This window comes from Pan troglodytes, chromosome 6 (genome assembly GCF_028858775.2).
Source record: "Pan troglodytes isolate AG18354 chromosome 6, NHGRI_mPanTro3-v2.0_pri, whole genome shotgun sequence".
In the NCBI taxonomy this organism is placed as follows: domain Eukaryota; kingdom Metazoa; phylum Chordata; class Mammalia; order Primates; family Hominidae; genus Pan; species Pan troglodytes.
Genome location: NC_072404.2, coordinates 101,488,412 through 101,511,091, shown reverse-complemented (window position 1 = coordinate 101,511,091; position 22,680 = coordinate 101,488,412). Strand labels below are relative to the sequence as shown.

The window sequence follows — 22,680 nt, the reverse complement described above, 5'->3', positions numbered from 1 at the left end:
GCTCGCGACGTCCTAAAACATGTACATTTATTTTGGAAAATCTGTTTTCGTAAAACCTAGCATACTTAATCACCAACATTTGTTAACTTCATGGTGGCATATTAATACCTGTCAGGTTGATTTTAGTTGGAGTGGGACGGGGCTGATCTCACCGTCCTACCCTTCGGTATGAGGCCGGCGTCTTCACGACCTCGCTTTTCACAACTCCAGTCCCCGAGGGCTTATTTGGGGCTGTCGGAGTCCCCAAGACGTGGCCCCGGAGCAGGGTGAGGTGCCACAGTTCGAGGTGCCCCAGTACCCTGCGTCCGGACAGGGGGCGGTGCTCACGCCCAAGGCCCCGCTGACGCGATGTAGGCCGAGATCACCTCAGGCGCTCGCGGTGCAATCACAGAGCGCGCCGTCGCCGTTCGAGCTCGCCCTGAGATCCCTCCGCTCAGCGCCTTCAACGCCGTGTCCCGGCACCCCGCACCCGGGCACACAAAAAACGGGTCGCCCGCGATTCTCAGGGATTGATCGCCTCTTCAGGTAAGTTATCTTCCGGCCCCGTACCACTGTGCCACAGGCGCAGCCCGCTTCCTCAGGTGCCCTATCCCGCGCAAGAAGACCACGGCTTCACAGAGTGTTATTTAAGGGGCGTGGCCAGCGGAACATCCCGCCCCATTCTGTGACGTACGGGGTGGCGCGCGTGGGACCCGAGGGGTGGGGCTGGGTTTAGTAGGAGACCTGGGGCAAGGCCCCCTGTGGACGACCATCTGCCAGCTTCTCTCGTTCCGTCGATTGGGAGGAGCGGTGGCGACCTCGGCCTTCAGTGTTTCCGACGGAGTGAATGGCGGCGGCGGCTGGGATGCTGCCGCTGGGCTTGCTGCAGGCGGGTGGGTCGGTGCTGGGCCAGGCGATGGAGAAGGTGACAGGCGGCAACCTCTTGTCCATGCTGCTGATCGCCTGCGCCTTCACCCTCAGCCTGGTCTACCTGTTCCGTCTCGCCGCCGGCCACCTGGTCCAGCTGCCCGCAGGGGTGGTACGTACATTCTTCAGGGTCTGAGTGGGGCGCGCGCCGCAGCTGAGGCGGCCGAAGGGCTGGCGTGGGCGGCTCCGTGGCCCCGACCGGCTCAGTGCTCTGGCTGGATGGCAAGGGCGGGGGCGACTGCGGCCATGCTTGGCGTGGCTTTGGTGGCAGGCGCGCTGGGGGCTGGAGTAGTGGCTGCGGCGGCGGCACTGCTGCTGGTGGCGCTGGCTGTAGCACCCGCCATTGCCTTGTGTTGGGGGGCGGTGCTGGCCTCCCCGGCTGTGTATCTGATCCTAGACGGGGTCGTGGTTGCGGCATTTGTGGTTGTAGCGGTCTGTACTGACCGCAGCAGTGGTGCCCCTAGTGGCGGTGGCTGGATTGGCGGCTGTGGGTTTGAACGACCCGGTGGTCGTTGGGGCCCTTGGTGGGGGTCCTGATGGAGATGTTGGCAGCTGGCCCGTCATCCTGGAGGCTGCCCTGTGTGGTTCAGTGTTCTGTGGGCTGTAACAGTGCCCCTAATGGCGGTTTATACCCATATTAAGGAGGATGTGTAGAGTGTGGTAATGGTAGTGACTGGAGTGTGGTAAGGGCCTTCCTCTGATGCTAATAATGTAACAGTTTCTCGGCCGGGAGCAGTAGCTCACGCCTGTAATCCCAGCACTTCGGGAGGCTGAAGCGGGCGGATCACCTGAGGTCAGGAGTTCCAGACCAGCCTGAACAACATGGAGAAACCCCATCTCTACTAAAATACAACAAAACAAAACAAAAATTAGCTGGATGTGGTGGCGCACGCCTGTAGTCCCAGCTGCTTGGGAAGCTGAGGCCCGAGAATCACTTGAACCTAGGAGGCGGAGGTTGCAGTAAACCGAGATTGCGCCACTGGACTCCAGTCTGGGCGACAGAATGAGACTCCGTCTCAAAAAAAAAAAAAAAATCATTTTCTTCAATTTAACAGCCTTATTAACCTAGCTTTCAATCTCCCAAATGTTATTTGATTGTGCCCTTTACAGTCAGCAATAAGTAGCTTTTGAAAACTACCCTTTTACTGACAATGCAATGTACAAACTTTTGACCAAGTAGCTTTTAAAATAATTTTTGTTTGAACCATACCAGGCATAAGAAAGAGTTATTTATTTATTTATTTTTTTCCTACACATGGGATCTTTAAGGAAAAGATATTTGTCTCTGGGAAGACAAAGTTACTTTTAGTGTTTAAAGATAGTTCTATTAGCTGAGGAGTACTGTGAGGTTGTGGTGCTTCTTTCTATTTGAGACCACCAGAGAATTGAGGAGTATTACCCTTTTTCATTATTTTGTTTGATTTTCAGGATACTTAATGTTGTAATCTGCAGGTCTCATTTTGTGGCATCTAAAGAAACTTTTATGAAGAATGCTAGAGTTCTTGCTAGAGCTGATCTACTCTCTTAAAAACTCTAAAATCAGTGGCTCTAGTTCACTTGCAGTGAGAGAAGCATGAGATTGATTGTTTACTGAGAAATAAATATAGCTTCTTAAACATTTCCCTTTTTTCTATACTACAAGTTACTGCTTGTCTTTTTCTATACCTTCTTTAAGCAGGTATCTGGGACTAAAATTGTGAGTAGTAGTAGAAGTAAGTAGTGAAGAAACAATATAGTGGGCCCTCTGGGGACACGAATTCCACATTTGGGAATTCAGCCAAGTGTAGATCTAAAATACCCGGGGAAAAAAAACCCAATACAAAATAACACGACAATAAAAAATAATACAAATTAAAAAACACAGTTTAATAACAGTTTATATAGCCTTTACATTGTATTGGGTATTGTAAGTAATATAGAAATGGTTTAAGGTATATGAGAGGATGTGCATAGGTTATACGCAAATACCTTGCCATTTTATATAAGGGACTTGAGGATCCCTGGATACAAATCTGTGAGGGGGTCCTGGGACCAGTTCTCCACAAATGCCAAGGGACAAGTGTAGTTTGACCTTTTTGGTTTTTTGCTACTAATGGTTAGAAAAGTTGCCTGGAGATACCAATAATAATTGGACATATTCTGGACAGTGTCCATCATTTAAATTTACAGTGCCTTAGTGTTTATCTGGTCGTTTATCTTATACCGTGTTTTGAGTTTCTGTTCTTTTCTACAATAGCTACTCTCTTGAGGTATTTGCAATTTGGCTGTTCTCAAGTTACTTCTGATGCTTCCTTTTTTTTTGGTAACTTTTTTTTGAAGTCTTAATAGCTATTTTGTTTAATTGTTTGGTCATGAAACGAAACTGGGTTTCTCTCTTGAAATGAAACACGAACTGAATTTACTATTTTTTTCTCTTGTAGAAAAGTCCTCCATACATTTTCTCCCCAATTCCATTCCTTGGGCATGCCATAGCATTTGGGAAAAGTCCAATTGAATTTCTAGAAAATGCATATGAGAAGGTAAGTCTTCCAAATAATTAGAGGAAAAAAAAAAACAACTAGAGAAGTGCTTTTTAAACTTTTTTAAAAAAGTGGCAGAACATTTAAAAACATTGTAATCATATACATATCCTCAGTATAGGAAACAATGGAAACTGCTCTGGTTTAAGAGATGGTGTCTTATAGATACCTATCCTTTTAGCTTTTCCCATGTCCTGGGGTCGTCTTTGAGACACCATTGAGGAAACCTGTAGTTCTGGCAACTATGGTTTAAAAGCCACTGTTCTGAGTTTTCTATTCACTTATTGTCATTAAAATTGATATTAATTAACCCTCATTTTTCTTTACCATGCATCTGTGGGGTTTTCTAACCTGCTCTATACATCTTCTGTGATTTCACTGTCCACTTGAATGACCCACATGACACCATAGCTACTCAATTATTTGCCCGTCTTCTCTCTAATGAGCTTCCCTGTGCCAGTTAAGCCATTTACTTCACAGTCTCGCTTTGGACTTGTCACTCTTAACTGTTTCACTTCCACAATATTAATTTAGATATCCTATTCGTAGACCATACCGTCTCCTGGTTTGCTTGTGCAACTCCTTAAATTATAACTATTCTTTGACCTCATTGGATCTTGCATTCCATTTACTTTCTCCTGATCCATCAGCCTTCATTCTTCACTTTCCTCTTTCCGCTTTGGGTCCATGGCATGTCGTTTCTGTTACACTCTTGGCAATACTGTACTTTAAATTTCCTCGACCCCGCATCTTTTCATTGTGTTCAGCTGGCAGAAGTCACCCTTGGAGGCAGCCAGTTATTGTCTCCTTCTGCACCAGATTAGTTTCTTCCTGATTTTATGATTGCCTACCTTAATGATATTTGAACACTGCTCCACAGTCCTATTATGTTCTTGTGATTGGGCCTACTTTTCCACTCATTACAGTGACTAATTCAAACCTTCACTTTTCTAAACTTCTGAATCTTTCTACCTCTCCATCAAAGCAGATGATTTTTTCTCCTGTTTAGGAGACAATGATTAAAAACATTGATTTAGGAGACAATTATTAAAAACATTCAAAGAAAACTTCCTCATTTTCTCAATTTCAAATATGCAAACCTACTTGTATTTATATAGTAATCCTATTCTCTTTCTTCCTATCACAGTAATAATTATAAAACACTTACTTTATGCCAGTACTTAGTGCTTTACAAAGATCATCTCACTGAAGCTCCACAAAAACCCTTTCAGGTATATTTGTTTCATAGATGACAAAACTGAGAAGCAGAGAGGATATATAATTTCTTCTTGGACTCACTGCTAGACAGTGGCCAAGCCAGGATTTACACATGGTCTGATTTCTGAGCCTATACTTTTATTAATGATAACAATAATGGAAAACAAGTCATTAAGATGCTAAGTAAGCCAAGGTACTCTTCTCTGCCCTGTATATAAAATTTGGCAGCAGCTCTGTGAAGAACTGCTATTATTATTATTACCATTTTACAGGTGAGAGAAACGAAACACAGAGAGATTAAGTTCTCTGACTATAGGACCAAAGTCATACAGCAAGTAGGTGGAGGAGCTGGGATTTGAACACGGACAGTCTGGCTCACTGCGTTCTACCACTTTGATTTTATTACAACTATATTTTGCCTCTTATCGGAGGCTGAACTCTCCATCCCTCTTTTGTTTCAGGAACTTTTTACTTTTATTTGTTTTCTCAGTGTATTGTTGACTTCTTTTTCAATGGCATCTTTCCTTTTTCTCTGAAAAATTCTTGTCACCCGTTTAAAAACTTCCTCAAAATGGCTTATGAGGCTCTGTATGGTCTAGCACTGCCTAATGCTCAACTCTCATCTCCTCCTTTCTCTTTCTCTTACTTTTAGGGCCTTTGTGTATGTTTAGCTACCAAACTAACTCCTCATTCTTCTGGTCTCAACCTAGTTGTCTTTTCCTCTGTTAGGTCTCCCTTTTTTAGATTCTCTCATCACAGAGTTGCTTTCCTTTCTGTAATACTTGTCACATTTGCAGTTTTATGTTTGTTAATGTGATTATTTGATTAATTTGTATTTTTTCCAATAGACTAAGCTTGGTGAGTTGGGAGAGTATTTTTTTTCATGATTATACCCCCAGAGTCTAGTCTTCAATAATAACCAGAAAACTGCAAGGGAAAGTATTTAACATCTAACCAAATTAATATAAAAAATGAAGTCATTTAGTGTAGGTGAGATAGTGCTAAAATAGATAAATAAACTTGTAGTGTCTTCACATAGCAGGTACTATAGAAAAGGTCAAATTCTTTGGCTAGTCTTGTAAAATTTGTTTTTAACCAAAGGGGGAAGAAGTCTATATTTTCAGAGGTGTTCATCATAGAATTAGCTGTAATAACTAAAGAAAACCCTGACATATCACCCATATGTCCAATAATGAAAGAGTAGTCAGTAAATTAACATTGTGATGTTTATATAGACAATAGAAAACATTGTCAATATAAACTGAAAAAAGCATAATAAGCAGTTATATTTATACTACATTTGCAACTAAATGAACATAATTATAAATTTGGACAAAGGAAGGAGGAGTATGGCAAGATGAAAAGAATTGCTTTAAGGTTTATATATGTTTTTATTTTTTTAATAATGCATTATTTTGTGATTTTAAAAAGTTACTGTCTTAGTGTTGCATATTTTTTGTAACATCACTATATGTACTTTTCTCTTTTTAGTATGGACCTGTATTTAGTTTTACCATGGTAGGCAAGACATTTACTTACCTTCTGGGGAGTGATGCTGCTGCACTGCTTTTTAATAGTAAAAATGAAGACCTGAATGCAGAAGATGTCTACAGTCGCCTGACAACACCTGTGTTTGGGAAGGGAGTTGCATACGATGTGCCTAATCCAGTAAGTGACACCGTTACCATAAATAAAGTCAAATCTATACCTCAGTAGTTATAGCTAATAGTGAGACATTATACATTTAAAACATAGAAACAGCCAGGCATGGTGGCTCATTCCTGTAATCCCAGCACTTTGGGAGGCCAAGGTGGGTGGATCACTCAAAGTCAGGAGTTCGAGACCAGCCTGGCCAACATGGTGAAACCCTGTCTCTACTAAAAATACAAAAATTAGCTGGGTAGGGCTGGTGGTGCACACCTGTAAATTCCAGCTACTTAGGAGGCTGAGGCATGAGAATTGCTTGAACCCAGGAGGCGGAGGTTGCAGTGAGCCGAGATCACAACACTGCACTTTAGCCTTGGCAACAAAGTGAGACCCTGTCTCAAAAACAGAAACAAAAAACCAAACACACACACACACACAGAAACCAACCAAACAAAAATGTAATAAAATGTAGAACCGGTTTATTCCTTGGTTCAAAAGTCTGAAGAATCATGAGAAGAAAGGCCATGGATAACTGATAAGTAATGGGTATTTAGTTTTATATTTGCTGTCATGGCTAAACAATATTAAAGGGCTTCCTGTACAAATAATGGAATCAATGATAACTTAGCATACTGGGATTTAATTTGCAAGGGTTATTAGACAATGCTGTTACTTCATCAAAAGGACTTCCTGCCTACCCATTCCTGCCTGAAATTCTAACATAAGCGCTGTTTAGAGATTGCTGACTTCAGAAGTCCTCTTTTAATGCAACAGCTTCACGTGTGGGGTACATCTATGTGTATGTTTTACCCTCAAAAGCCAAATACGAAATTGTTTTAAGTTGATATAGAACACAAATCAGACAATTGGCCCCAATGCTTGGTATGGGCTCTGGCTGTGAATGTAACACACATTAGCCAGTACCCTAGTATAGCAGTTAAGAGTTAACATTAAATCTTGTTTCTAGTGAGGGGAATGAGGGAATGAATGCCTCTCCTTAAGGCCAAAAAACAGGGCCCTGGAAAATCCCTCTGTTCAGATATATATATTCATTTAGACTCTATTCATTTAGAGTCAGATAGATCTATTCATTTAGACTCTTAAAATGTAAATGCCCAAAGGGTTAAAACCATTACTTGTGTTAGTGTTACATAATTATAATAACCTAAATGGATTTTATGATAAAACAAAAATGTGTTTTAATGCTGTATCCCTGTTTTGAATTTTTTTGAAGGTTTTCTTGGAGCAGAAGAAAATGTTAAAAAGTGGCCTTAACATAGCCCACTTTAAACAGCATGTTTCTATAATTGAAAAAGAAACAAAGGAATACTTTCAGAGTTGGGGAGAAAGTGGAGAAAAAAGTAAGCAAAATGTTTTATGTTTGTCCTAACATTTCTACTTCTCTGTGAATAGAAAAGTAGAGTATATATGTGTGTAGTATATAAAAAACAAATTACAGTGTATGTAAAACTACCTTGGATTTATGGGAGGATTATGTAATGATTACCATGAAGTTGTAACTGAGAATCCAGTTTTTATACTGGGCTGCAAGTTAAGTATTGCCTTCAGAAGCAATTGCTGTGCCCATAGTAGGAAGCAACATCTGCCCACAGGGCAGCAGGACCCAGGGCAGCAGGTCACTATATTCTGGGTCTGGCCTTTGGCCTCTGTAAGAGTTCCAGAATCTTTGTTTTTGGTATACTTAAGTTGATATTGATATATTTTCTAACCATACAAGAAACTGATGTATAAATTAGAATGCCAATGTAATAATGCATGTGAGACATATAATTACAGCACCAAGAAATCCAGAATATTTACTGATACTCTTTTTATTGACAAATATAATTGGAAAGCCAGATGATCATTGGAAGTTCATTTAGTGAATGTGGAATTAACAGGAAATTAATTGGATAATTTTTATTAGTTGAGTGTCATCAAATTATGCTTGCCTGGTGCATTTGTCTCCAGTGTTGGGATATACTAATTGGTGATTATAGTTTTCTTTTACATATCGCCAGTAATTCCATTTTGGCCCTGATCTTCCTACTTTTAACCTGGGAAATAATCTGATCTTTGGCTACTATTCCTTGGGAAGTACCTTATTATTGTCATATGCACTATAAATAACCTTTTTTCTGCTTTTGTTATTGTGACCTGGAAATCAAATAACCACATTTATTCTTTTCATGATGAAGTGCTCATGAGTGGGGTTTTGAGATGTGTTTCTGGGATCTGTTTTGGCTGTTCAGAGGGACAGGGTGCTTCACATTGTTTGGTTTATTGCCCCTCTTTCACATGTCTGTCTACAGACTTTTTTTGATGATATGAATAGGATCTTGTTTGTTCTTGAATTCTGTTTTTAATTCTCAATTTTCTTTCACTTTTTGGAAATAGTAATGAGAATAATCTTTTTTTTCTCCCTAGATGTGTTTGAAGCTCTTTCTGAGCTCATAATTTTAACAGCTAGCCATTGTTTGCATGGAAAGGAAATCAGAAGTCAACTCAATGAAAAGGTAGCACAGCTGTATGCAGATTTGGATGGAGGTTTCAGCCATGCAGCCTGGCTCTTACCAGGTTGGCTGCCTTTGCCTAGTTTCAGGTATGGATAAAGAATATATTACACTAGGTTATTTAACTTTGTATAATTATTGTAGTGTTGGTATGCTTTGCCTTAACAAAGATAAAAATTAAACAAGTAAAACATACAAAATGAGTAAGAATATGAATCCCCTTTCTTCTATAAGAATTCAAGACAAATTTTCTTTATATAATTAGCTCATTTAAAGTAAGTTTCAGTTTATTAAAAAGGTGATTTGTTGTCTGTCTAGTCTAATATTTTATTTATGTTTTTGTTTTTGAGATGGAGTCTTGCTCTGTTGCCCCAGCTGTAGTGCAGTGGTGTGATCTCGGCTCACTGCAGTCTTTGCCTCCTGTGTTCAAGCAATTCTCCTGCCTCATCCTCCTGAGTAGCTGGGACTACAGGCACGTGCCACCATGCCCAACTAATTTTTGTATTTTTAGTAGAGACAGGGTTTCATCATGTTGGCCAGGCTGGTTTCAAACTCCCGACCTCAGGTGATCCACCTGCCTCAGCCTCCCAAAGTGTTAGGATTACAGGCGTGAGCCACTGAGCCCAGCCTAGTTTAAAAGCCTGCTTACCTCACGTATTCCTTATCCTCAGGAAAGTCTCTGAACTATACCTAAAAGTGATACAGCTCTTCTCTAGCACTTGTTTGAAATCTTTGGTGGCTTTTTATTGTATTGTGAAGTTTCTTTGTTTTAAATATTTGTGCCTTTATTTAATTTTCTGTTTCTTAAGGACAGGGACTGCCTCTGATATAAAGAAATATTGCTCTTAGGACTTGATCTATAGCTTAGTGCTTAGTGTTTTGCATATTAGTAGGCTTTCTATACTTTTGTTGATTTATTGGTGTTTAGGTGACAGATGGGGAGGAGATAGATTGCTAGTCCCTTTTCTTCTATTTCTGCCCCCTCTATCTAGTTACAGATTGGAAGAGGGGTGGGAGTAAAAGGAAGAGCCAGGAGAGATTCCCTAAAGTTCTCTGGAACTCATCATACCTTATATTTGCAAGGAGCTTTGCAGTTTCAAAATGTTTTCATATATCTTATATTAGAACACCCAGCACAGCCCTGGACTCATAGTGGGTTCTCCATAAATGTGCATTTCTTTTTTTTTTTTTTTTTTTGGAGATGGAGTCTCGCTCTCTCGCCCAGGCTGGAGTGCAGTGGCATGAACTTGGCTCACTGCAAGCTCTGCTTCCCAGGTTCACGCCATTCTCCTGCCTCAGCCTCCCGAGTAGCTGGGACTACAGGCACCCGCCACCATGCCTGGCTAATTGTTTTGTACTTTTAGTAGAGATGGGGTTTCACCGTGTTAGCCAGGATGGTCTTGATCTCCCGACCTTGTGATCCGCCCGCCTCGGCCTCCCATAGTGCTGGGATTACAGGCGTGAGCCACTGCACCTGGCCCATAAATGTACATTTCTACCTGCCTGTTTCTACCTGCTCTGTCTCTTGGATGAAGTCAGAGCTTGCTATGTTAGGCCCTTCACATTCTGGCCCAGTCTTTCTTTCTTCTACTCATACCAACTAATTTAACCAGATTATTCAATTCACTTTCTTAAACAGGCCTATGTTTTCCTGGTTCGACTGTATTCATACAGTTAAGCCCCAACATCTTCTCTTCTGTACACATGGTTTCACTTGATCCTCAATAACAGATTAGCAGTCTTGTAAATGAAACAGGGTAGGAGTTTTTTTTAGAAGGCTTGATTTAAGAGGGGGCTTGGGAGTCAGACTGCCTAGTTTTAAATTCCAGCTCCAATGTTTGCTTTCTGTGTGATCTTATGCAGCTAGCTATAACTTGAGGTTAATAGTATGTACCTCACAGGAAGATAAAAGTGAGTAATTCATGTAAAACACTTAACATGGTACCTGCTACATAGTGAACATACTATTTAAAGGTAAAGTTTAGGAGTTGAAGCTTGTTTTCTGAATCTGCTAGTATTTTCACCCCCTACAAAAAACTATTGTATTAGAAAGTGAAAAGTAGAACCAGATTCCATAGAAGAACCAGAGTGACTCTTCTGCTTTAAGACTTGATTTGGTATTAAAATTGGAATTTTATGTTAATTTAAAAGAGTATCCTACTTTCTGTTGAACTGGAAAATACTTCTAAAGGAATTTCTTGCTTGTTTTAGGCCTTTAGTTTGAACACAGGCAATGTATTAAGAATCTGGAATATATATGTTAAATAAAGCACAGTTCTTGCCCTTAGGGACTATGGACATTTTTAACAATGTAAGATTTTCATGACTTCCAGTATGTTCCTGGTTCTGATTTTTTTGTCAATTATTTTAGAGTCATTAAAGTTGGTTAAATAAGATGCTTTGTGCTCGGTCCTGGTTCTCAAAATGAATTTGATCCTAGAAGGTTATTTCTTTATTTAAGAAAATCATCTTTATCTTTTAATTACAGACGCAGGGACAGAGCTCATCGGGAAATCAAGGATATTTTCTATAAGGCAATCCAGAAACGCAGACAGTCTCAAGAAAAAATTGATGACATTCTCCAAACTTTACTAGATGCTACATACAAGTAAGAGCTATTCAGATAACATATTAAGCTGAAGCAGGAAATTACACATTAAAACACAGTTAAATAGTATTTCCAGTTAAAAAACAGTGATGCTGGCAAAATAAGTTGGTAGCTGTGATCTTTGGACTTTTTAAATTGTTGAGACATAAACTATTGGCATCCTGTGTCTTACTGTAAACCCAGTGACTGGGTATGGTAAAAGTTTGCTAATGAACTGTAATGGAGTCTTTTGTAATCAAAATCGTTTTGTGCTGGTCTATCTCTTCCCTAAGAGAAAAAAAACTCTTGACTTGTGATAGTCAAATATAAGAGACTACTATACCTGAAAGATGTATTCATTATGACACTTTATTTAAAGGTTGAGGCATGAAATGTATCTGCCAAAATGTTAAATTTGTGTCTTTGGTTCATTCCTTAGGGATGGGCGTCCTTTGACTGATGATGAAGTAGCAGGGATGCTTATTGGATTACTCTTGGCAGGGCAGCATACATCCTCAACTACTAGTGCTTGGATGGGCTTCTTTTTGGCCAGAGACAAAACACTTCAAGAAAAATGTTATTTAGAACAGAAAACAGTCTGTGGAGAGAATCTGCCTCCTTTAACTTATGACCAGGTTTGTTGGATTTTTCAGTTTCATTGCTGCCTTATGACTTTGAGGATCTGTGGCTAATTTTTAAAAGGGACAATTTGAGATTTTCTATATACTATAGCTTAAATTGATCAGCTTCTCTATTTTTAGCAAATTCCCTATAACCTTACCTAAAATATCTTAATGTTATTGCTTCTTGCCATTAAGCTTTATCAGATATGTTTTGGGTTGATGGCTTAGAGATCCTTGGGGATGTTTCTTTGGTACTTACTTCCTCTGCTTCAAAGTCTGGCTTCTGTACATAGAGGATATTATGTGCATGTTGTGTGTCTTATGAAGTGTAGAAGCCTCTGAATTACTTAGAATTCTATATGTCCAGAGTGGCCTGGGCATGAGCAGAGACTTCTAAAAGTAGTAGTAGTAGTAATGAGGACAAGACATTTACAAATACTACATGCAGCTTGCTGGGTGGAAAGGAAGAGAGGACAACTCACTGCACAACCTGACATTCCATCTTGGAAGCAAACCTTGGTGATGTCATCTTCCTGTTATCTTTTGTGCTTTTGGTCCTATATTAATATGGCACATTACACTGATTTTCAGATGTTAATTGTATTCCTGGGATAAATCCTACTTTGTCATGGTGCATAGTTCTTTCTATATGTTACTACATATAAACTTGCTGGTGTTTTGTTGAGGATTTTTGCATCTATATTCATAAAGGATATTGATCTCTAGTTTCACTGTGATGTCTTTGACTGGTTTTGATATCAGGATCATACTCATCTCATAGAATGAATTTGGAAGTATTCTTTTTTCTAATTTTTGGAAGAGTTTGTGGATGATTGGTGTTAATCCTTTTTTACATATTTGCAAAAATTCAACAGTGAAATCATCTAGATCTGTGCTTTTCTTTCTGAGAAGACTTTACTTACTAATTCAATTTATTTGTTACAGGTTTATTCAGATATTCCATTTCTTCTTATGTCAGTTTCAGTAGTTTATATCTCTCTAGGAATTTGTCCATTTCATCTAGGTTACCTAATTTGTTGGCATACAATTGTTCATAGTATTCTCATAATCCTTTTTATTTCTGTAAGCTCAGTAGTGATGTCTCAACACTCATTCTTGTTTTTAGTAACTTAAAATAACAGCTTAACTGATATATTTACATAGCATAAATCCATCCATTTAAAATGTACACTTTGTGGTTTTTAGCATATTAAGAGTTGGGAAACCATCATCATAATTTAATTTTAGAACATTTACATCACTCCCAAAAGAGAGCTGGTACCCATTAGCAGTCATGCTTCATTCTCCCTGACCGCTGCCCCTGGCAACCATTAATCTCCTTTTGCCTCTGTGAGTTTGCCTATTCTGGATATTTCATATAAATGGGATCATACAATTTGTAGTCTTTTGTGACTACCTTGTTTCACTTAGCATGTTATCAGGGTTCTTCCATGTTGTAGCATGTATCAGTACTTCAGTCTTTGTTATTACCAATAATATTCCATTATATGGATAGACCACATTTTGTTTATCTGTTCATCAGTTGATAGACATTTGAGTTGTTTCCACCTTTTAAGCTATTATGAATAATGCCGCTCTAAACGTTTGTGTACTGATTTTATGTGGACATGTGTTTTCAATTTTGGGGGGTCATACCTAGAAGTAGAATTGCTGGGTTATAAGGTAACTTTGAAGAACTGCCAGACTGTTTTAAAAAGTGGCTGCACCACTTTCAAATCTCACTAAACAGTATATGTTGGTCCTGACTTCACCCCCTCACCAAACTTGTTACTTGATTTTTTTATTATAATAGGTGTGAAGTGGTACTTTTTTTTTTTTTTTTTTTTTTGAGACAGAGTCTTGGTGCGATGCCCAGGCTCTAGTGCAATGGCGCGACCTTGGCTTACTGCAACCTCGGCTTCCCAGGTTCAAGCTATTCTCCTTCCTCAGCCTCCCAAGTAGCTGGGTACACACCACCACGCCTGGCTAATTTTTGTATTTTTGGTAGAGACAAGGTTGTACCATATTGGCCAGGCTGGTCTCGAACTCCTGACCTCAAGTCATCTGCCCGCCTTGGCCTCCCAAAGTGCTGGGATTACAGGTGTGAGCCACCATGCCCAGTTGGTATTTTGTTTTGATTTTGCATTTCCCTGGTGACTAGTGATGTTGAGTGTCTTATGATGTGTTCTTTGGCTTTGGTATACTTCTTTGGAGAAATATCTGCTCACATCCTGTTCCCATATTTAAAATGAGTTGTCTTTTTATTATTGAGTTGTAAGAGTTCATCTATTTTTTTTTTTAATGTGCTTTTGGTGTCAGAGAAACCAATGCCTAATCAAAGTGTATGAAGATTTATTTCTGTGTATTCTTCTTAGTGTTTTGTAGTTTCATATCTTACATTTAGGTCTTTGATCCATTATGAATTAATTTGTGTATATGGTGTGAGGTCATCATTCTTTTGCATGTGTTTATCCAGTTGTCCCACACTGTTTGTTGAAAAGACTATTTTTTCCACGTTGAATTGTCTTTGTAAAAAAATCTATTATAGCCAGGCGCAGTGGCACGTGCCTGTATTCTCAGCTACTGAGAAGCTGAGACGGGAAGGTCGCTTGAGCTCAGGACTTGGGGTCCAGCCTGGGCAACATAGCGAAACCCTATCTCTGAAAAAATAAATACATTTTAAAAAGCCTCTTGACCATAAATTTAAGGCTTTATTTCTGGACTCAGTTCTATTCCATTGATATGTTTAGTCTGATGCCATTACGTAGTTTTGTAATAAGTTTTGAATTCGGGAGTGTGAGTCCTCTGATTTTGTCCTTTTCAAGGCTGTTTATCTACTCCTAGTCCCTTTACTTTCCATATGAATTTTGGGGTCAGTGTGTCAGTTTCTGCAAAGAAGCTAGCTGAGATTTTTGACAATGATTGCATTGTATCGCCATATTAATTTGGGAGCACAATTTTAGTCTTTAAATCTGTGAACATGGGATGTCTTTCTCTTATTTTAGTTCTTTAATTTCTTTCAACAATGTTTTATAGTTTTTGGTGCACAATGTTTAAACTTCTCTTGTTAAATGTATTCTTAAGTATTTTATTATTGTTATTTTTTTGATGTTATTCTTTCTTCTGCCAGTCCAAATCTGCTGTTGATCCCCTCAGGTGAATTTTTCATTTCAGTTCTCATACTTCTCAGTTCTTGAATTTCTATTTGGTTCTCTAAAAAAATAATATATTGATATTCTCCATTTTACTAGAGATATCTAGGCATATTTTACTATAGTTCTTTGAACCTATTTATAATAGCTGATTTAAATTCATTATCTAGTAAGTCCAATGTCTGGGCTTCTTCATGGATAGTTTCTGTTAAACTGCTTGCTTTTTCTATGTACTGGCCATACTTTCCTGTTTTGGTGTGTTTTTTGTAATTTTTTTGTTGAAAACTGTACGTTTAAAATAATGTGGCAACTGTGGAAATCAGATGCCCTCCTCCCTGGGTTTATTGTTGCTGGCTCTTTGTTGTTGTTGTTGTTGTTGCTGCTGTTTGTTTACTGCGTTTCCTGGATTAATTATGTCGTTCCTTGTTCAGTGAGGTCACTGAAATCTCTGCTTGCTTACTTTAGTGGGCATCTAATATTTGGACAGAGATTTACTGAAGTGCTTTGAACAGCCAGTCTCCTAGCTTTTGCTGAAAGGCTCTGTATGTGTGTGTTAGGGGATGTTATTAACACTCCAACAGGCAGTTACAAGTCTGCCTTCACTACCTGTGTGTACAGGTCAGCCAGAGGTAAAAGATTACAGCCTCTTAGATCTTACCTGGGCATATGCATGGTCTTATACATATGTGTGGCCTTCAAGATTCTCTTATGTTGGAACTTTTCAAAGTCTCCTGTGGACATCTTACTCCCCAGTTTTCCCTTTTAAACTTCTTGTTCTGTCTCTTAGCACCAACTGATATCACCATCTCAGGCGCCTTCAGTGTTAAACAATTTTTGCTAAATATTTTTGGAAAATTTGCTCTGGCTCCTCTAATAGTTGTTAGGCTTCTGGCTTTCACAGCTGCTATAGTTGTCATGCTGTTGGTTTCCGGGGCTACCATGGATTTGGGGAGAGGAGGATGAAAGAAATACAACTTACACTACCACAAAGCTTACTCTTCTTACCAAGATTCAGATTTCTTTTTCTTGAATTAACTCTCCTTAGATTGTTGCAAGCCTTTGGTTAATCTTCCAGAATTTTGAAAAAGTTGACATTAAGATTGTTGCTACTGTTTTCATTTTTTGGAGGAGTGAATTTTTGTAGGTTCTTACTTCATTCTTCAGGGCGATCGCTTCTGTTACCTTGCCCTCCTTTTTCACCATGGACAGTGGTAGAGCATGAAAACCCCAGCCACCCTGAACCAGTTACCTCTGTACTTTTAGCTGGAATGCAAGCTGTCTTGTACTAACCAAGAAGTTAAACTAATTTTTTGTACTGTTGAAGTATGTTATTTATAACAATCAGGAAATGCTTTCTCATTTTAGCTCAAGGATCTAAATTTACTTGATCGCTGTATAAAAGAAACATTAAGACTTAGACCTCCTATAATGATCATGATGAGAATGGCCAGAACTCCTCAGGTGAGTATCTTGGCTACATCTTCCCCTCTATACCCCCAGTTTTTATTTATCAAAAAGAAGAAATAGGTGGGTGTGGTGGTTCACACCTGTAATCTCAACACTTTGGGAGGCTGAGGTGGGAGGATCACTTGAGGCCAGAATTTGAGACCAGCCTGGGCAACATAGTGAGACTGACCTCATCTCTACAAAATTTTTTCTAAAAATCAGCTGGCCATAATGGCACATGCCTGTGGTCCCAGCTGTTTGGGAGGCTGATGTGGGTAGATTGCTTGAGCCTGGGAGGTTGAAACTGCAGTAATCCATGATCACGCCACTGCATTGCTGCCTGGGCAACAGAGCAAGACCCTGTCTCAAAAAAAATAAAAATAAAAAAGAAAGAAAAAGAAAAGAAAAGAGGAAGTAGAGTAGCATAAAAGAGATTTTTTTAAATTAAAAAAGTAGAATAATCACTTCTACCTAATCTTCAGTTTTATATACTCTAAAAACATATTTTTACCTAATTGTAGATAGTATACGTGCTAATCTTTTTTTTTTTTTTTTTTTGAGACGGCATTTCACTCTTGTTGCCCAGGCTGGAGTGCAGTGGTGCGATCTCAGCTCACCACAACCTCCGCCTCCCGGGTTCAAGCAATTCTTCTGCCTCAGCCTCCCAAGTAGCTGGGATTACAGGGGCATGCCACCACGCCTGGCTAATTTTTTGTATTTTAGTAGAGACGGGGTTTATCCATGTTGGTCAGGCTGATCTCGAACTCCCGACCTCAGGTGATCCACCCGCCTTGGCCTCCCAAAGTGCTGGGATTACAGGTGTAATCCCGCGCCCGGCCTACATGCTAATCTTTAATGCTAATCATGTTCTGCATTTTTCTTTAATAATTGGGGTTTTAAAAATCAAAGTACATATTTTTCTTGGTTTTAAAAATAACATTTTGTTGTAAAAAATTGTTAATATGAAGTGTACAAATTGATAGTGAAAGCCTCTCTGAAATTCCAACCCTACCTCCAAGGCATTATGGGTTTGATTTGTGTACTGTGTACTTCCAACCCAACGCTGGCTCACTGGAAATCATCTTGAGTTAAAATAATTTTTAGTTTGCCTATTATCTAGCCAGTTTTTAAATATATGTACAGATGGTTCTTGATTTTTTCTTATAATTTTTTGACTTTATGATGGATTTATCAGGATGTAAACCTATCATAAGTCAAGGAGCATCTGAGTATCCCATGTATATTCATGCTTTATTACACAATGATCTGATTATTTGTCAGCACATTTTTAAATTCTCTAATGAAATGTGTGGCTTTTGTTTATAGACTGTGGCAGGGTATACCATTCCTCCAGGACATCAGGTGTGTGTTTCTCCCACTGTCAATCAAAGACTTAAAGACTCATGGGTAGAACGCCTGGACTTTAATCCTGATCGCTACTTACAGGATAACCCAGCATCAGGGGAAAAGTTTGCCTATGTGCCATTTGGAGCTGGTAAGATGATTTTATTTTAGATTGGAAATGTTTGTTCTGATAACATATTTGTCTCTGTCAAAATATTCCGAATTGTGTTTACAAATTATCTCTCCCTTTCCTCATAGGGACATTTTTGCAAACTTTTTTAGGAGAAGAATCTTTATAAGTTGGAGAAAAATATTTCCTTTGTACTAAATGGAATTGTTCCATAAATCCTTATATAATGCTTCACTACTTCCTAACCTGTCTGGTTTTATTAGGTCTAATTTTTATAGAACATCCTTGTTTTCCCTTACAATGGTATTTAAAGCTCTCTGTGGATTCTCTTTTAAAGAACCATTGGAGTCAGTACACCATTCAGGGAATTAATTTAGGTTAAATACCATAACAGATTACTAGCATTTCACAAAAAAGCAAAGGCAGTCTTTTAAAATTAAAGCTCTTCTCGATCGTTAGTCAACATTTTTGCTCTCTGAATATCCGTATGAGAAAATGGTCTTTAAATTTGGGCAGGTTGTGTGTAGGCTTGCAAATTTCATTTCCAGTAAGATCCTAAAATAATTTAGCTATACCCTTGTTTCTCCAGTAATTTCTCTGTCCATTGGTTCTCTGTACTGATTAAACTATATTCTATGCTTTAGTCTTTCCAAAGGGATCATTTAAATGACAGATGACTTGTCATTGGTCACACTTTTTCCACATATAAAGGAAAATATAAAGTCCTTTGGGAACTTCAGATCTTAACTTTATGTAATAAATTTAATACTGTGGTGTATAACACAATATATAAAAGAATCATAGTTTTTTTTTGAGAGAGTCTTGCTCTGTCACCCAGTCTGGAGTGCAGTGGCACAATCTCTCAGCTCACTGCAACCTCCACCTCTGGGTTCAAGTAATTCTCGTGACTTAGCCTCCTGAGTAGCTGGGATTACAGGTGTGTACCACCACGCTCAGCTAATTTTTGAGCTTTTAGTAGAGACTGGGTTTTGCCATGTTGGCCAGGCTGGTCTCGAATTCCAGGCCTGAAGCAATCTGCCCACCTTGGCCTCCCACAGTGCTGGGATTACAGGCGTGAGCCATGCCACCTGGCCAAAGAATCAGATTGTTAACAGATGGGAAGAGCATTAGTTCTGTAGCCCAAATTCTGCCCCAAAGAGGAATTGTTTCTAAACTAGTAATTATCTGGTTTCCACTTGAACTTTACTAGAAATGGGTTGTGGGTTGTTCAGTTACCTTTTATGATGGCTCATTCCATGTTTGGACAGCTGTCATTTTTAGAGCCTTATGTTAAAGCTGAAATCTGTTTCCTTTTAACATCTCATTTATAGTTGGTCCTAACCATAGTCTCTGAACTTATATTGTATGAGGTATTTGAGTACAGATATAATGTCTCCTCAATCTTTTTTTCAATCTTTGTGTTAGTTTCCTAGGGCTTCTGTAACTAATTACAATATGGGTGGCTTAAAACAATAGAAATATATTCTATCACAGTTTTGGAGGCTGGAAGTGTGAAATCAAGGTATTGGGCAGGACCGTGCTCCTCCTTAAGGTTCTACAGGAGAATCCTTCCTTGCATCTTCCTAGCTTCTGGTGGCTCTTGGCAACCCTTGGCTTGTAACTACATTGTTCCAATTACTACCCCTGTCTTCAACAGGCTTTCTTCTTGTTCATGTCTCTGTATCTTAACCTGGCATTCTTATAAGGACACCAGTCATTGGATCTAAGTCCTACCCTAAGTCAGGGTCATCTCATCTTAAATAATTGTGTATATAAAGATCCTATTTCCCAATTAAGATCACATTCTAAGGTTCTGGATGGACTTGAATTTATGGGGGGATATATGATCTTACGTTAATCTTGTTAAATATCACATTACATGTCTCTAATTTCTTTACTCATTCTTTTACCTCGTAATTGTGCTGTTTATTTATGTTGGTGCATATAGTTCATTCATTTTCATAATATTACATTTTGTGAATCATCAGAATTTATCTACTCTTATGTTGATTCAGTTAGGATACTTCTTGCTTGTTGTGATTAAATCCTTGGACTATTCTTCCTGTAAGCCAAGCTTCTCTTTAGTTGTTATATTTGAAATATGGACCAATTTGTAAATGCTCATCTTAAATGTCACTCCTAGAAATAAGTACAGTTATGGGCCAAGCAAGCACTGTGTTAAGCACTATCAGTTTAGGTTTTTTCTTTTGATGAAAAATCTTGCAATGAAATGCCCAAATCTTAAGTCAACATTCATTGAGTTTTGACAAATGAATAACCTTTAGTTTAGTCCAATGTATCAATCTTTTAAATGTTTATTGCTTTCTGGCCCTGTCTTAAAATTTTTGCTTAGCCCCTGAGTCATGAAGATATTCTCCTGTTCTTCTCTACTGAAATTTATGCTGTTAGCATCATGGTTTGTGACCCTTCTTGAATTAGTATTTGATTATGGTGTGACATAGGAGTTGAATTTCATTTTTCCCCCATGTAATATCTAGTTATTCCTGGACCTTATGTTGAAAAGACTTGCTTTTCCTCATTGGCTTGCTTTGGTGTCTGTATTGATAATCAAATAACCATAAAAATATTCTGTTCTGGGCTCTCTGCTCTGTTCCATTGATCTATTTGTTGATCCTTACCTAGTACCACTCTGTTTTATCTTTAGTCTTGAAGTCAGATTTGAAATCAGTTTTATGTCCTCCAACTCAGTTCTTTTTCCAAGATTGCTTTGGATATCCTAGGTCCTTTGCATTTTTATATGCATTTTAGAATCAGCTTGTCAGTTTCTACATCGGTGTGACTTTTTAGTATATTATTTTGGGTTCATTAAATCTCATTTTCTTCCATAATCATTTATAATGACATTTGAGGTTTGACTGGAAGGTTTTCATATTGACTTTTAACTAGGGCTTTCTTGGGACAAACAGAATATTCTACTATATTCCCAAACTAGATTACCATCTTATGATTCAAACTTTCCATATATTTAACCCAGATATATATTTTCAGAAAAAGTAATTGGAAAAGTTATGTGATCAGTCAAGTACTGTTTTCCTAAAATGTGGTATTGAAAATCTCCTGGAATTTTTAATAATTCATGTTGTTTTATGTGAAAAGAATGTCATCTTTTTATTATATTATCTGTACATTTGCTGTTCATCTAAAATGTAGATAATATCACCCCAGGCTAAAAAGGATGAGAAAGAATTTAAACTGATTCTTATAACTTTTTCTTTTTTTTAGGGCGTCATCGTTGTATTGGGGAAAATTTTGCCTATGTTCAAATTAAGACAATTTGGTCCACTATGCTTCGTTTATATGAATTTGATCTCATTGATGGATACTTTCCCACTGTGAATTATACAACTATGATTCACACCCCTGAAAACCCAGTTATCCGTTACAAACGAAGATCAAAATGAAAAAGGTTGCAAGGAACTAATATATGTGATTATCACTGTAAGCCACAAAGGCATTCGAAGAGAATGAAGTGTACAAAACAACTCTTGTAGTTTACTGTTTTTTTGAGTGTGTAATTCTAAAAGCCAGTTTATGATTTAGTATTTTGTTAACTGAATGGTTCTATCAAATATAATAGCATTTGAAACATTTTCTAATAGTTATGATACTTATACATGTGCTTTCAGGAAGTTCCTTAGTGAAACAATTGTTCAGGGGGGATCTAGGTAATTGGCAGATTCTAAATAATATAATTTCCAGATAGTAATTTTAAGAGTACTCATCGCTCTTGCCAAATAAGTTCAGGGTATTCAAATCTTGGACTAGTCCTGCAAGGTATAAAGAATAAAAATCCCAGTGAGATACTTGGAAACCACAGCTTATTATTTATCTGGGCAATTATTGTGTGTGTGAGGATGGAAGGGTAGGGAATAATCGAACATCTAAAGCCTTGAATAAGAGAATACTAATTGTTTTGGTATGATGATACTCAGAAATGGAGATATTATAGGAAAAAGAAATCCTTTGGAATTTTAACTAAAATCACTGCATATGGGAAATTAAGAGATCCAGGACCATATTTGATAAGATTTCCTAAAAATAATGTAATTATTAATGCTAAAGACTGCTCATGTATCTTGATCTAATTACTAAATAATTACATATTTACCTGATAAATATGTATCTAGTTCTACAAGGTCACATTTATGTGGAAGTCCAAAATCAAGTCCTTAGGGGATAATTTTGTTTTGGCTCAGTTGTTCCCTGCTTCCTTTTTTTTTTTTTTTTTTTGAGATGGAGTCTCGCTCTGTTGCCCAGGCTGGAGTGCAGTGGTGCGATCTCAGCTCACTGCATCCTCTGCCTCAGCCTTCCAAGTAGTTGGGATTACAGGCACCTGCCACCATGCCTGGCTAATTTTTTGTATTTTTAGTAGAGACGGGGTTTCACTATGTTGGCTAGGCTGGTCTTGAACTCCTGACCTCGTGATCCACCCGCCTTGGCCTCCCAAAGTGCTGGGATTACAGGCATGAGCCACCGCACCTGGCCTTCCCTGCTTCCTCTCTAGAATCCAATTAGGGATGTTTGTTACTACTCATACTGATTAAAACAGTTAACGAACTTTTTTCTTTTTAAAA

The 22,680-nt window shown here is 38.5% G+C and overlaps 2 protein-coding genes across 3 annotated transcripts in view; one reads left to right on the top strand and one right to left on the bottom strand.

Annotated features, from left to right (window-relative positions):
- The window catches only part of ANKIB1 (ankyrin repeat and IBR domain containing 1), a 267,100-nt gene extending 266,486 nt beyond the window's left edge, over positions 1-614 (bottom strand). The window contains exon 1 of the mRNA XM_054655962.2: positions 109-614. The gene's annotated coding sequence lies outside the window, so the exon portion shown is untranslated. The remainder of the gene's footprint in view (positions 1-108) is intronic.
- Positions 369-21,697, top strand: CYP51A1 (cytochrome P450 family 51 subfamily A member 1). 2 transcript variants are annotated; one of them, XM_009453230.5, is made up of 10 exons: positions 369-525; positions 3,327-3,425; positions 6,135-6,311; positions 7,525-7,651; positions 8,718-8,892; positions 11,292-11,411; positions 11,830-12,025; positions 16,531-16,626; positions 17,938-18,106; positions 21,329-21,697. In XM_009453230.5, the coding sequence occupies exons 3-10, from the start codon at positions 6,159-6,161 to the stop codon at positions 21,505-21,507; spliced, it is 1,215 nt and encodes a 404-aa protein (XP_009451505.3). In that variant the 5' UTR covers positions 369-525; positions 3,327-3,425; positions 6,135-6,158; the 3' UTR covers positions 21,508-21,697.
- Positions 21,698-22,680: the final 983 nt, after the last annotated feature.

What these genes read in the sequence shown, in the direction of transcription:
- CYP51A1 (XM_009453230.5), top strand. Translation starts at nt 6,159, where the DNA reads ATGGTAGGCAAGACATTTACTTACCTTCTGGGGAGTGATGCTGCTGCA. An exon ending in CATACGATGTGCCTAATCCA is followed by an intron (nt 6,312 to 7,524) that starts GTAAGTGACACC and finishes ATTTTTTTGAAG; the next exon opens with GTTTTCTTGGAGCAGAAGAA. An exon ending in CTCCTTTAACTTATGACCAG is followed by an intron (nt 12,026 to 16,530) that starts GTTTGTTGGATT and finishes TTCTCATTTTAG; the next exon opens with CTCAAGGATCTAAATTTACT.